Raw genomic sequence first — 15,000 nt, 5'->3', positions numbered from 1 at the left:
TTCAGAAAATAAGCATTTAGTGTTACACTTTAACATATACTGTATAAAGATATTTTCAAAAGGATATGGAGCATAGAGGACCATTTCAAAAGTTGGAAAGATGTGTAGAGTAAAAAGATTGTGCAAAACTGTTTTTGCAGAAGTCTGAAGGTAAGGGTGCGGCCTGGCTTCCCTGGGATGCCTCGTGTCTTGACTGGGGATGTGCAGAACAAACAGATGGCTCACAACAAGCTTCAGGATTCATCTACACCAAACAAAAACATCTGTGTTCATTTACTGTTTTGACTCTTTCCAAGCTGCACATCCCAGTTTATTTTGATTTTTTCATGAGATCCTGACTGAAGGTCTTGAAAACTTAGTGATAAACAAACTGCTATGAAGTGCTGGAGATTTGTACCACACATTCTTACAAGCAGTAAATACATGAGTGCGGATCTGACTTTTAACGAAATCGCAAAAGACTTGCTCGTTCAGAGGTTCCGGGGACCAGCGGCAGGCAGCCCCGGGTCGCGGCGGCCAGCAGGCAAGCGAGGGGTGTCGCTTGGGAGATGGCACGCTGGGGTTGGTTCAGCGAGATCTATTGCCTCAGATGCTGCTCGTGTGAAACGTTACACCGGTAATGGGTGGCAGAGAACCTTACAGGGAAAGCATTCGGGTCTTGACAGCACTAAGGCAAAGGGTCCAGTGTATTCTCGTGAACCAAGCGCGACCCGGCGGCAGAGGCAGCAGCAGTGGTCCCGCCTCACCCTGAGGCGGCAAGCATCCACAAGAAAACCAAAATTACAAGAAATTAAATACAAATCGTCGCTGACAATATACAATCATCTTTCACTGGAGAGAAACCTTGGTGGTCCAAACATGGAGAGGAAGAGGGAAAGGTAGAGTGGATAGTCTCAGCGGGCAAGACACCTCCCTCAATCATGGGGAAGCGTGCACAGCTAGACGTCTCCGAGCTCAAGAGGTGGCCATCATTATGCTCACAACCCGACACGTTTAAGATACAAAACCAGGCGCCAGACCGGGCTGGCCGCGCCCAGCCCAGCCGCCGCAGCAACACAAACAAACTAAGGCTAAAACAGTCCAGGAGTAGAAGGGGGAAAAGAAGCTATCATTACGGGACTTGCACTTTCCTCCATCTCGGCCATCGTCTACCTACTGATTCCTTCTCGAGCACTCGTCTCTTACCTTCCTGCACACCTTACAAACTAGCGGACGACCATTAGTAGAATCTCGAAACCTCTCATGCACACGACAACGAGACGCTGCGCGGTAAGCAAAACACTCCCCTAGTGGTGCCGCAGCCCTTCAGGGGACACTCGCTCCTGCCATCGCAAAAACACAAAGACAAAAGAAAACCACCAATCCTGACCTGGCGAGAATACCAAACTTAGCCAATCAATGCTGCCTCCTCCTCCAACACTACCTCCACCTAAAAGACTCCCACAGCAAATCTTTCATCTTCTTCTCCTTCTTCTCCTTCGGTGGCTTAGCGCGGCCCCTCATGGAACTAACTGGTGGTGGTGCTGTTGGCGCCGAGGGTGCGGTTCACGAAGTGGCGGACACGGAGTTTCTGCAACTTGAGGGCCTTCATGCCGATGGAAGCGATCTCAGCCAGTGGGTTGGCGCCTACCACGCCACCTGCACCACTGTGGAGGGGGAGAGGCGTCAGCATGGTGGGACTAGGAGTGTGTGGGTGCTGAGGGAAAGACAGTGCTGACAGAATGTGATAGTGAATTGTATGGGAGGTGATTAATAATGTTGGGAGATGGTGACAGATGGTGATGGTGTTATAGGTAATGGGATGGTTCCAGTAGTGATGGACGGAGGTAGAAGGTGACGGGGAGTGAGATGAGTGGATGGGGATGATGACCAAGAGGAATGGGTATAGCTAAGGTAGGTAATGGTGGTGATGGGTTGTGATGGGGGATGATGATGGCGATGATAATGATAATAAAGATCGTAATAATGATAAGAGGTGATAGGTGATATGTGGGATTCTGCTTTACACACACACACACACACACACACACACACACACACACACACACACACACACACACACACACACATCTTATAGCGAGAGAGGGTATAAATGACTATACAAACAAACATACTTTCTTGATGAGAGATGATGGAAGCCACCCTGAGATGAATGCATGTATGTTAAAGGCAGACTGGATGTTTGATCGATGTATACAGAAATCCTGACTCTCGAATAGTGCCACCAACAACTGGAATGCCTCAGAAGTAGAGATAACATGAACCAAGAGCATCTAAGAATTAAATAATACAATTAAATAATAAAATAAAGTAAAGCAAGTAAAGACAGAAAGCTGGAGACACGCTACCTCCAGCTCTGTTCAGATCCTTTGCACTGTATCTAAGAAAATGTAGGCGTGAAAATATAGCTGGGTAAAGACACACACACACACACACACACACACACACACACACACACACACACACACAAGACGTTACCACAAGCTATGAGGAAGACAATAAAGAAAAAAAAAAAAGAAAGGATTCTGATGTTACTAATGTGTAGCAAACGAGGAAAATGGGTGTAAAAGATTTGGGTGAAGAGGAAACCTTGCGCTTGGAGGACGCAGTAAGGAATTTGCTAATAAGAGAGGCGATAAGGAAGTACTGCAATACACTCATCTGAATTGAGCAATAGATCAGCGGGTAACATTAATACCAGAGGAACTGCTGTGAGTAATCAATATACACAAATTAGAGTATATTATAGTGATCTTGCGTTAAAAGGCGGAACATTACGAGCTTAACTCCGTCCTGGAACACACACACACACACACACACACACACACACACACACACACACACACACACACACACACACGTGACTTACACTGCTTGCTCCAGGGGCGGTGCAAGGTAGTGTGAAGGATGAGCATTTTAGTGGGAACTGAGGAGAAGGCATGACAGAGTTAACAAGACGGAACACTCCACCGCAACACAACGCCAAACTCATAACTGAAACAAACTTATGGTGCACGAAAACAAAACAATATAAATACATAAAAGATAAACAATTAACGACAAAACAAGGACAAAACTTGAAAACAGGAAGACAAATAATTCTTAATAATATGAAATAAAATCAACCTGTTTGACTTTAAAAAAAGGAACATTAGAATTAAATTAAATTAATTAGAAAACCGATAGTGAAACGACAGCGTTGCTTACTTACGAGAGAGAGAGAGAGAGAGAGAGAGAGAGAGAGAGAGAGAGAGAGAGAGAGAGAGAGAGAGAGAGAGAGAGAGAGAGAGAGAGAGAGAGAGAGTGAGAGTAGTAGTAGTCAGCAACAGTAGTAGTAGTAGTAGTAGTAGTAGTAGTAGTAGTAGTAGTAGTAGTAGTAGTAGTAGAAGTAGTAGTAGTAGTAGTAGTAGTAGTAGAGGTGGTGGTGGTAGTAATAGTAATAGTAGTAACAGAAGTAACAGTAACAGCGGTAGTAAGAGCAGCAGCAGCAGCAGCAGGAGCATAGTCTTACGGTTGCGCCTCCTCTTCGGTGCCGTGTCGTGCCAGCGCCAGCAGGATCATGGTCAGCTCCTTCTTGTTGATCTTGCCGTCCTTGTTGAAGTCACAGCCTCGCATGATGGCGTCCTGGAACTCCTGTAGGTCCAGCGCGTCGTAGTCCTGCGGATTCAGGATCAAAATCAAGGGAGGGAGGAAAGAAAGAAGTCCCTCTTGTACTCCCATCACTTCTTTCCGACGACGCTACAGGAAGAATATTACAAATTTCTCATATTTTCCAGATTTTTTCAAATTTTAGCATTTATTCGTTTGGCAATTTCGTTTTTTCAAGGGATGTGTAGAGAAGAGAGAATAGTAAGGTATTTAAATTCAGTAGCTACTGAAAGAGCGGGTCGGGGTTTAAGATACTCGCTACTCGGGGCTCCTACACACTCACTACTCTCACTCACTCTCGCACACTTATAAGCTACTCCATCACTACGCAAAGCTCAACGCTGCTACACTATCCAAATATATTTAAAGTTTTCTAAAATTAAATGCGCTCAAGAAAAGTAAGGAAAGAAAAAATCGATAAGTAACACATGATAACTACATAAACTACTTAAAAATGCTACAAAAAAAGGATAAAAATGAAGCTAATGAGTCTTTTGTGGCTTCTAACATCAAAAGGTTTAAAGAAAAAAAAGATTTAGATTAGTTTTTATAGAGTAAAGATTATGGTGAGAAAATAAACAAAGATTGGTAAATACTGCCAATAAGATTACCGCTAAGTGTAAACATATTTATCGAGTTCAGGTTACGTTAGATAATGAAGTTATCGTGTATACAGTCCCTCTCAGAAGTCAAGTAACCTGCTCCACTCACTTCTCCCTGTTCACATTTCCCTTCGGTATCAAGTCCACGCATCAACTGCCAGCCTCCTTATAAAGATTAACTCCTCCGATAACCTCTCACCGCTAACCTTCTTACATGTTAAACTCCTCCCACATCGCCACAGCCTCCTTGAATAACCTAACAGATAATAAACTTCCAGCAGATCTGAGGACTCGAGGTTAAGGGAAAATTTTAAACGCAATGGCAGTGAGTGGTGAAGATTGATTTCTGTCCAAGGATACATTGGTTCTATATTTTTGTGGATTGTACATGAATCTTCGGAGTTGGGACTGAGATGAAGGTTCTTGTTATCAAATACTTAATTCCATACAGTCTTGGTACGTAGAGAATTGTGGGAACTAGGAGAGACGTATAGAGATGATCCTTAAGTGCAGGGCTTCGGTTATTACTCTAAAATTTGGTGTCTTTTCGTGGTATCTGATTATCTGGAAAACTTTAATGTCTGAGGTGCCTTTTAGTGGGATTACCCGTTGCGAAATTTTGTTTTGAGGCGACTTATAGTAAAGAAACGTTCGCCTTTATAAAATAAGACTAATAAATAAATGAATAGATAAATAAAGCTAACTAAACTAGCTCTGTTATAATCGAATTTTTATATAAACGTTTTGTTTTAGGATATTTTAGATATGTTTATAATACAACATCGTTGCCAACGCTACCATCACCATCACCCCAAGCACCATCACCACCATCGCAAGCACCATCGCACGCGCGCACACACACACACACACACACACACACACACACACACACACACACACACACACACACACAGACACACACACACACACACACACACAGCACCATCATCAACACTAATAACAACACTAACAACAACACTAACACTAACAACAACAACACTAACAAACAACAACAAACAAATAACAGTAACATCAAGGGCATTCAACACAAGATGTACAACTAAAGAGAGACAACATTTGTCCATCAAGAAGTAAGTAAAGGACACCCACTGTGTATCCTACCTTCTTCACCAGCTCCAACAGGTCCTTCAGGAAGCCATTCAGTTCCTCGTTCTCGATGGTACCGTTGTTATCCTGCCCAGGAAGACACACCGTTAGCGCCCCGGGCCAGAGAGCGGCTCCCGGGGAAACAGAGGAAGGCTGAGGAGGAGGGTTAGTGAGGGGCGGACAGGAAACAGGGCCGGCTGACGGAGGTACAGGCGAGGAAAGCCGCCGGACAGACAGACGAGACAAGGCAGGCTGACGAGGGAGGAACACCAGGGCGAGACTGACAGACGAGACTGAGGCAGAGAAGTGTTCAGGCACAGACAGGCAGACAGACAAGGCTAATGCTGCCACGGAATGGAAAACTAAATAGGCAGAGAGAGAGAGAGAGAGAGAGAGAGAGAGAGAGAGAGAGAGAGAGAGAGAGAGAGAGAGAGAGAGAGAGAAAGCGAGCGAGCGAGAAAGCGAGCGAGCGAGCGAGAGAGAGAGAGAGAGAGAGAGAGAGAGAGAGAGAGAGAGAGAGAGAGAGAGAGAGAGAGAGAGAGAGAGATTGTTGAGGGTTTTGGCAAGCAAGACAAGCCAGTGAAGTGACGGAGACGAGGCAGGTTGAGAAAAACTGCCGCCACTGAGAGACAGGCAGGCAGGCAGACAGACAGACAGACAGGGCTGACTGATGGGTGCAAGTGCAGGCCAAGAGCAGGATGGATGGGTGAATGTCTCATACACCCAGACACACACACACACACACACACACACACACACACATAGTATTGCATGACATGAAGTACGGTATAATGTGCAAACATTCATATATGCACACATTATTGACAAACATCTATATCAGTGTTCCCAATAGAGCAGGAGTGATTCACTAGACTCCTCATGACAGCGGCATTATGGCATTATGAAGAGTGCCACTAGCTCCTGAAGGCGGCGGCGGCAGCGGCGGCGACTCACCCTGTCGTAGAGGGCGAAGACTCTCTCGATGTCCTCCTTGGTGAGTTTGGAGGCGCCCTGCGGAGAGGCGGACCGTTCACTCTCTATAAAGACACACTTTACAGCAGGTACCATTACAATCATGTATCACAGTCTTTATTTACAGTATATGACTTTGTACACATTATATCATGTTTATATACAAACAAACCTTTCATACTCTAGGAACAGCCTCTAAGGAACACTAGATATACATAGGTAGCAGGTTAGCCGCACTACCACTGGCTCTGCGGCACCAGCGCCACGTCTAGCACCCTCTGGCTGCTAGTGGCTAAGGGACCCGCACGGCCAGTGTGTGGGGTGAGGCGGTTTGCGTGGGACAGACGGACACTGAGTACATCGACGCGACATGAATCGAGGGTCAAGAAAACGAGTGGTAAAGGAAATAATTCGTCGCTATGGAAGTATGGTTGGCATGAATGACCCTGTGTGCTCATCCCATAGCGGGCCGGGAGTCCTTGGGGTGGACAGCGCACGCCACTGCACGGCCTGTCTCTGTTATGTCACTTACTGGCGACACCAAAGCATGATCACCACAAGTACAACTGTGCTCGACAACGGCAACTTTCGTGTATACTGAGCGGTAGACTGTGCCTCAAGTGAAGCAGTGACGACCTCAGAGGACTGCCACCAGCAAACCCAAGGGCGTGAACGGAACGCACAGTCTGGATAAATATATTTTAAATTTTGTTCGTCTATAGTGTAATCAAACATTACCGGCGAAACTCGTGGTGATGCAAACGTTTTGTCGTGTTCCAGTGTAAAGAGGTTTGTTTTGTTGTGCGCCGCTCACCCACGCGCTGGTCTGAGCCGATTCTCTCACTCATCACCACGTCATTGGAAGAACGAATATGTGCTTTTGAGCGTGCGTGCGTGCATACCTGTGTGTGTGTGTGTGTGTGTGTGTGTGTGTGTGTGTGTGTGTGTGTGTGTGTGTGTGTGTGTGTGACAGACTCTCAAGACTCTCAGGATCTTGAGGGTCACATGTTGGACGTGTGATCGCCAGCCACATTCTTCTGAGGTGAGCTTAGAGGTGATACAGTCCAACTTTTGGGTACACGCCCCGGACAGTAACTGCTCTCTACTTTGTGAAAACCTTCAGCGACGTGAGCGGTTCGTGAACCCCAGCCTGCAAGTGACAGGCGAAGACATTTCCACTGAGCTGGCCAAGAGTGTGTGTGTGTGTGTGTGTGTGTGTGTGTGTGTGTGTGTGTGTGTGTGTGTGTGTGTGTGTGTGTGTGTGTGTGTGTGTGTGTGTGTGTGTGTGTTTCCATGCAAAAAAATTATTGGTGAGGGTGCGAAAGAAAGAAAATAGAATAAATGGAAAAAACCTCAATATCTTTGACAAAAATTTAGCGGCAAATCACTGACACTAAAACTTTCGAGGACTCCCGGGATTCAATCTGATGTAATTTCGGGATCGTAACGCGTGTCGCGAGGAATGGAGTGACACAGCAGCTGTCCTAGATTAGTGATGGCGGAGAGTGTGTCGAGGCATGGGGCGCCCACCACACACCCCTCAGCCACCTCCTTGATAGTTCTCTTGTCAGTGAAACAAGTCGTTCTACGAATCTGTCTTTCTCTCTCTGTTGGTTTAATCTGACTCGCAAACGAGACTGATGGCATTGTAAATTCTTTTCAGTGTGTCCGTGTCAGTCGGTCAGTCTGTCACGCCCCTCTCAACACCTCAATAAGTGTCGGGTGTCTCTGTGAGGCAACACCAAGGGCCCACCACGGCCTGTAGTCACTCGAGAAGCCCTGAGTAACATAAAGGGACGAAACACAGCCAGCGAGACCGAGGCCATCGTCTACTGGGACGTGCCCTGGCCACCTGCACTACTCAGGTCCATGCGGATTATTAGAGTAAACCTAAAAATTCCTTAGAGAGTCCTGAGACCTCTGTTCCCGAGTACTTAACACTAGCGAGCATCGGGTCTTTAAAGCAAACAACAGACCCGTTAACTAAACAAACAGGAGGAGCATTCACAAACTGCAGGACAAGTGGAGGACGAAGCAACATAAGGTGGACCAAATATTTTCAATAGACGCTTTCTTTTCTATGTTATGAATCATGTTCCTAACTTGTCGTGCTCAGCGTCCGGTCCGTGGAAACTATTACTGCTCTAAGGAAAGATCTAGCGAACTAAATGAAGGAAAAAGTCTTCATTTTATCTTTCTCTCTCTCTCTCTCTTTCTCCTTCCTGTTGGTTCCCTTCTCCTCTATTGAGTCACCGCTACGCCGGAGAGAGCTCGGCGTCTGGGCAGCATTCGACTTCTGACTAGAGGAGTGAGTATTCCAGCATTCCACAGGACATACGAGCCATGCTTCTGAGCTAGTAGTAGTAGTAGTAGTAGTAATAGTAGTAGTAGTAGTAGTAGTAGTAGTAGTAGTAGTAGTAGTAGTAGTAGTAGTAATGGTGGTGACAATAGTATAGTAGAAGTAGTGGTAGTAGTAGTAGTAGTAGTAGTAGTAGTAGTAGTAGTAGTAGTAGTAGTAACGGCGGTGACAATAGTAACAGTAGTAGTAGTAGTAGTAACGGCGGTGACAATAGTAGTAGTAGTAGTAGTAGTAGTAGTAGTAACAATAGCATTAACAATAGTAGTAGTAGTAGTAGTAGTAGTAATAGTAGTAGTAGTAGTAGTAGTAGTAGTAGTAGTAGTAGTAACGCTCTAGTACAATCGACCAACACAGGACTAGCACGAACACGGGATAAGGGAGCTGTAGCAGTGTTGCCAATGGCGGGCTTAGAAAAAAGATGTCCTTTTATTACCTGGCTCACCTTAAATACCGAACGGCACAGGAAATTTTCTTTGACTGGCAACAATCTGGAAAATAAGTATGTCTTAGTGACCTGAACATGCACACCTGGAGTAATTAATTAAGCACCTTCAAGGACTGTGAAATGTGAGACACCTGACATTCATTTTAAATCTGAAATGTATCTTGTACTTATGAAAAAAAAAAAAAAATAGATTACATGTAAAGATGGTTAATATAAGAGGCGTGTTTGCTACAGATTAAGTATTGTAGTCTCACATTCAAAGGAAAGTTAATATTGTTAGGAAAGTAAATATTCAATGAAAAATTATGCTCGTGTGAAAGGCCAATGTATAAGGAACACTGATTAATAGTGAAGAACATTGCATTATACTGGTATGATAAGGAAATGTACAGGTTACAGATCAGTAATGAAAGCCTGCAAGGAAGTCCAGAAACAAAGTAAAGTGGAAGTTCAAGAGCAGTGGTTCAGTGGTTCCCAAAGCGTTGATGACCAGCTGGAGTCTCCAATCAGACCTTTGGCGCGGGTGACGAGGAGGGTAAGTGAAGAAAACAGGTTGCCATACTCTGGTCAGCGAGACACTGATTTAAAGCACTCATCGGAAAATAATATAGTATCTATCTGTTTATCTATGTGTGTACGTAGCTGTTTATCTATTTGTCCATCTATCTATCTATCTGCCTATCTATCTATTTGCCCATCTATCTATGTTTTTATGTCTATCTATCTTCCTAAGTATCTATTTCAAACCCTCCACACACACACACATGTAAATGGACACAAGAAATTACCACATTTTCTTACAGAGACCCACAAAAGAAAGCTGAACAACCACTGATCTTGAGAATCTAATACAAGGCAAGTATCTAAAAAGAAACCTTGTTGGAAATCCGGAGCCCTTGGAAGCATGGCAACCCCATTGAAGGTACGGGTGGAGAGCTGTGGTGGGGAAGACTGAGGCTGAGTGGGGAAGTTCAGGCTATTAGGATTAAGGACGAAAGTTGATTGACAAAAAGCCTTCAAGTAACGTAAGAGTAAAGAAAACACATGTCAGTAAAGATACACGTAAACACTTCGAGGTTCTTAAGTAAGTCAGGGATTGGGTTGGCTGCTGTCTGTGCTGAAGGAAGACGAAAATAATCCAATATTAACTTTGCATGTATTGAAGGGGATTAAGAGGAGACCCTGAGACCCGTAAGATGCGAGCAATACTAAAACACCAGAAATCCAACAAGCACAAGAGAAGAAGAGGCAATGGGGACCCGTGAGCTGCTGAAAATTAGAGGCAGCAGAGAACCGAGAGGTAATGGGGACCCAGGGGACACCGAGGACCTGAGAAGCACCGGGGATCCGAGAGGTACTGGGGCCACGGGGGATCCAAGAGGCAGAGGGTCCCGACAGAATGTATTAGTTCCACTTACTTGGCCATTTCAGAGAGCTGGAGTTTTCCATCTTTGTTCTGGTCGAAGACTTGGAGCTGAAAAAAAAAAAGAAGGGGATGGTAAGGTGTCAGGATGTGGCAGGGAGAGACGAGACGAGGGAACACAGTTTCAAATCTACACCGACTCGCCTTTATGTTGATTCCCCTGAGACATTGCCCGTGCGTGGAGAAGTGGTGGAGAGAGAGAAAGGTGAGGGAAGGGACTGGAGGGTGGCCGGGGTATGGGAACAGTAGGGAGGAAGATAGAAGAGGAAGTGGAGATAAGTGTGCATAAAGTATTGGAGAATAATTATGCAGAGGAGTGAGAGCAGGATATAGATGTAAGCAAAGGACGATTCCGAGGGTAATGGAGTACGGGAAAAGGTGGGGGGTGGGAGGGGTGGGAGTAGATGAGGGCAAGTGAAGGAGGGTGAGGGAGGCGTGCAGACCCACCATGGTGTCGGTGTACTCGATGAGTTTGTCCTCAGAAACATCCTGGTCCTTCTTGGCTTCCTTGAGCAGGTCTCGCAGGAAGTTCTGGCGAGAAAGTGAAAATTAGTGTCCCGGAGAGAGGACAGAGGGAGGGATGAGGTGATGAGGTGAGGGGATGGGGTGACGAGGGGAAGGGGGTGGGATGACGAGGAAGTGAGGCCAGTGGTGGACAGGTGAAGGGTTAACAGGAAGGAGACGGGAAGAGGCAATGGAAGGAGGGATGTGATGGTGCATATTGGCAAATATTAAATACTTTATACATCCAATACACGTAACGTTTTACTACGGATCATCTGTAATGTGGTGAAGCCGAAAACTCAGTGAAAAAACGAATTTTGAAAAAATGTCGTGAGTAAAAAGGCAGATTTCCTGTCCTCGTGTTGGTGGCGGCGGCAGCGGCGGCGACGCAGCGAATGTGCTCTCGTGTCGGAGACTCACCGCGGCGAGACAAGAGCGTGTCGTGGTGGTGGCGATGCGGGGTGTGGCGGTATGGCATTGCGTGTTCCTGGTAATTGCATGCAGCTCTTCCGAGGAGAGATACTGACGGTAAAATGAAGGAAGATACAACATGATATGCATAGCGAATGGACGGTAAGAAATAGTCTGATGGATACTGCAAGGCACAAACGTCGGTGGCGGAGAGGAACTAGATGAGTGTTGATGATCCGAACTGAACGCGTCGAGCAGCTGTCTGCCGCCACACAACATAATGCTGGAGCCGAGTCTCTGATTCACGCCCCTTGAAGACCATAACTATGTTACGAGGCCATCAGGGCTCCGAGACGAGCACCTCCACGCGCCAATGGTCAGGGCTGCGGCCAGGTACCGCACGCTCCCTACGACCTTCTGACACTCGGCTCCCAGCATTCAGTGGCGCAGGATGAGGAAGGATAACAATTAAGCGCCAAGTGTGAGGCGTTGATAGACGGAAACGAGGCAGCAGACAGACGGTGTTTACTATGGTGCCTTCAGCGAGGCAGTGGAATCAGATCTCGCGCCAAGTATTCGTGCTTCGGATAGTGTGGGCTGTTCGCTGCAACAGCCGCGGGAATAATCGATGAGCACACTCGGGAAAACACGTGAGATTAGCACCAAGCATATTTTACAAATGCTGTTGTGAGCTGAGAGAGCAGCTGGGTAAATAAACAACGTATGTGATCTGTTCACTATCCTGGAGTTTGCAATCAACGATATGCTGCACGTTACGACTGCTGACATTGTGCTGCTGCGCCATCAAGATAATCACATCAATTACCGAAAGAGTCTTGATAGTGATGAAGGCAAGGCGCGATGATGACCTTCCGGGGGGACGGAGGGCACGTGACGGAAAGAAAAACAAAACACGACCAGTGACAGATAATTATTGCTGTTGTCCCAGTTTTTTCCGCCACATCTTTGTAACAAAGTAACGATAATTTATATAATGAGCTCATTTGTGGCGTCACAGGGTCATTCCAACAAAACAATATGAAGAGCTGGTCCTACAGACGTGAATGCCAGGCCCTCTGTACGACTGAATCTGTCAGCATTGTGTAAATACTCGTACTTACACTATAGTGATGCAGCTTCCCGCATCCACCACTTGCTCAGCGTTGAATAACAATTCCCAAGCGTTCCTCCAACTCATCCAAGATTTTCGTAAACAATCACGTCCACTGTGTTAGGCAATCGTAAATTTACAATGGCAAGCTTACATTAACACGACAAAAAGAAAAAAAAAAAATCATTCGGTTCACCGCAGCCTTTCACCGGCTGAACTCGACGCCACGAGACTCACAGTTTTGTCTCGTGAACGCGGCGGGGAAACAGATGCCGCGCGGTGCCACAGGCGTGCCGCAGCAGTCAGAGCGCCTGGTGGCTGCATGAAGGCCGGCAAAGTGAGAAGGGGTGGCGCCGCATATCGGGTACATAAGGCTGGTGCGTCGCGGCCGTGCTGGTGGCAAGCGGTGGTGACGCGAGCGCCTTGATTCAAGATGTACAGTATGTACACACGTAATTATGTACACATGTGCAGTGGTGAGTATTGACGGTGATGCATCACATTTGTACACAAAACATGAAAATATAGTATCACATTCAGATATTTTTCAATAAATATAAACAAGATTGAAGAAACGTCCATAATTATGAGCATGCGCTTCTGCCATCAAGCATTACTTTTTTGTCGGATGCAGAAAAAAATGAATATTATATATATATATATATATATATATATATATATATATATATATATATATATATATATATATATATATATATATATATATATATATATATATATATATATATATATATATATATATATATAAAATTTAAGTGACAAATGTAATGAACGAGAGAATTGTCTATCCAGAAGCGAAAGATCAACAAAATTTGTTGTTATGGAGAAAAAACCCGAGCAATGGAGATCCACACACACCTGCACACCGCGAAGAAAGCGCTAAGCGTAAATTCGAATAATAATGGAAGAAAGATTAAAAATACAGAATAGGAAGGAGTGGCAGACAGGTGCTGGGAAAGGAATGGAAGCCTTGAGAGCAGCTTGCCCCGGGTGGAGCATCACCAGTGTTGGGGACGGGTGCCCTCGGGGTATTGGGTCTTGGCCTGGACCAGAGCAGCCAGGGGCACTGCTCTGGCCGCGCAGTGGGCCAATGACGACCACAGACAGTTCCAAGCTCAAGATGGAGGCAGCACGGATGCTCGCGTGGTGGTGCGCTAAGCAGAGCCTCAACAAGTGTTCTGGGAGACGCCTGGCCTACTGTAACTTGTACTCGATTTCGACCGAGATGTCAACAGACTCTAAAAAAAGTTGAATGCAATGCGTTCTCCCATTAGCAGTACGTTTTGCGTTCTATAATCAGTGCCACATTTATATTGAAATTGATGGAAATTTTCTTCCGTCTCCTTCCTTTACACTCATTACTCTCGTTCAAATCTTCAGGTCTAAAATGGCCCTCATAATGATCTATGAATATTCATAATGTGAATGAAGTTCTTGAAATGATCTCCTATGCTGGTGATTGGATACAAGGGAGTCTCGCGTCATCGGCACGTGTGTGGTGAGGGATGTGCCGGTAGCCACCGTAGACCCGTGAGGTGAATGATTACTGCAGAATTGGTTTACGTCCGAACCCGTTAACTGATTCCTTATGAAGTTTCGGCATATTTATGAAAACTAGTTGGATGGCACGAGTTTACAATCTACCATGATTAATCAACAAACAAAGTGGCTGGAGCGTCAGGCAGCCACCTGCTGGTTGCCTGATGCAAATGTTCCGGAAGAGTTTGGAAGAGTGCACTGTGCAGTACACACAGGTAATACCAGGGAATTTTTGCCTTCGTTGAATGGCTTGGCCATCAAAGGGCGTTACTTAGCGGCAATGTCCCGCAACGACCGTCAGACGGCGCCTGGAAACCAAAGTCACGCTGCATGAGGCGAAGGTGTCCAAATGGATGACTGTGACGAATACTGAGTCACTCCACAGGGACACTCTGCAGGTGAGTGGAGCGCATCATCTCGCTGCCTGAACCGCGTCGCCGCCGCGGCCCGCCGCTGGGAGCCGCTGGGAGGGACGACGCTGGGCATCCCGCTTCATAGCTTTTACATTATTCAAAGAAAAATCGATACCTACAAGACAACAAAATTACAAAATCACTGACTACCCATTTTCATTTCAAACTTCTATCAGCACTACCACTACGGCCCGCTAATCTATAGCAGCCCAAACTACGCAGGCCCATCAGGTCCTCTACATAGCAACTGTACTTCTACCTACAACATTAACACTCATTAAGAAAACTAAGCAAATCTTTAATTTTAATTTCATGTATATCTTGCATTTAGTGGCTTTGCAGGGTTTGCAAAGTTGTCATCTACAGTACTTTTTTACGTTCTAAAAAGTGTTTCAAGTCAGAAAGATCTACTCACAAATATAAGCATTCTACAACGTTGGCTACT

At 45.7% G+C, this 15,000-nt stretch overlaps 1 protein-coding gene across 8 annotated transcripts in view; it reads right to left on the bottom strand.

Annotated features, from left to right (window-relative positions):
• The window catches only part of LOC135106299 (calbindin-32-like), an 83,762-nt gene that overhangs the window by 980 nt on the left and 67,782 nt on the right, over positions 1–15,000 (bottom strand). For 2 of the 8 annotated variants that reach the window (XM_064015164.1, XM_064015163.1), the window contains exons 7-13: positions 11,004–11,087; positions 10,552–10,607; positions 9,122–9,176; positions 6,312–6,368; positions 5,361–5,444; positions 3,512–3,657; positions 1–1,646 (exon numbers count right to left, since the gene is read on the bottom strand). The exon at positions 1–1,646 is cut by the window's left edge and continues 980 nt beyond it. In XM_064015164.1, coding sequence (XP_063871234.1) covers positions 1,508–1,646; positions 3,512–3,657; positions 5,361–5,444; positions 6,312–6,368; positions 9,122–9,176; positions 10,552–10,607; positions 11,004–11,087 — 621 coding nt within the window. In that variant the 3' untranslated portion in view covers positions 1–1,507. The remainder of the gene's footprint in view (positions 1,647–3,511; positions 3,658–5,360; positions 5,445–6,311; positions 6,369–9,121; positions 9,177–10,551; positions 10,608–11,003; positions 11,088–15,000) is intronic. The other 6 variants (XM_064015168.1, XM_064015167.1, XM_064015166.1 and 3 more) reach the window with 3 other exon arrangements.

The sequence above is a fragment of the Scylla paramamosain genome, chromosome 13 (assembly GCF_035594125.1).
Source record: "Scylla paramamosain isolate STU-SP2022 chromosome 13, ASM3559412v1, whole genome shotgun sequence".
NCBI lineage: Eukaryota > Metazoa > Arthropoda > Malacostraca > Decapoda > Portunidae > Scylla > Scylla paramamosain.
Note: the sequence above shows the minus strand (reverse complement) of the source record. Positions and strands in the feature narration are given on the sequence as shown.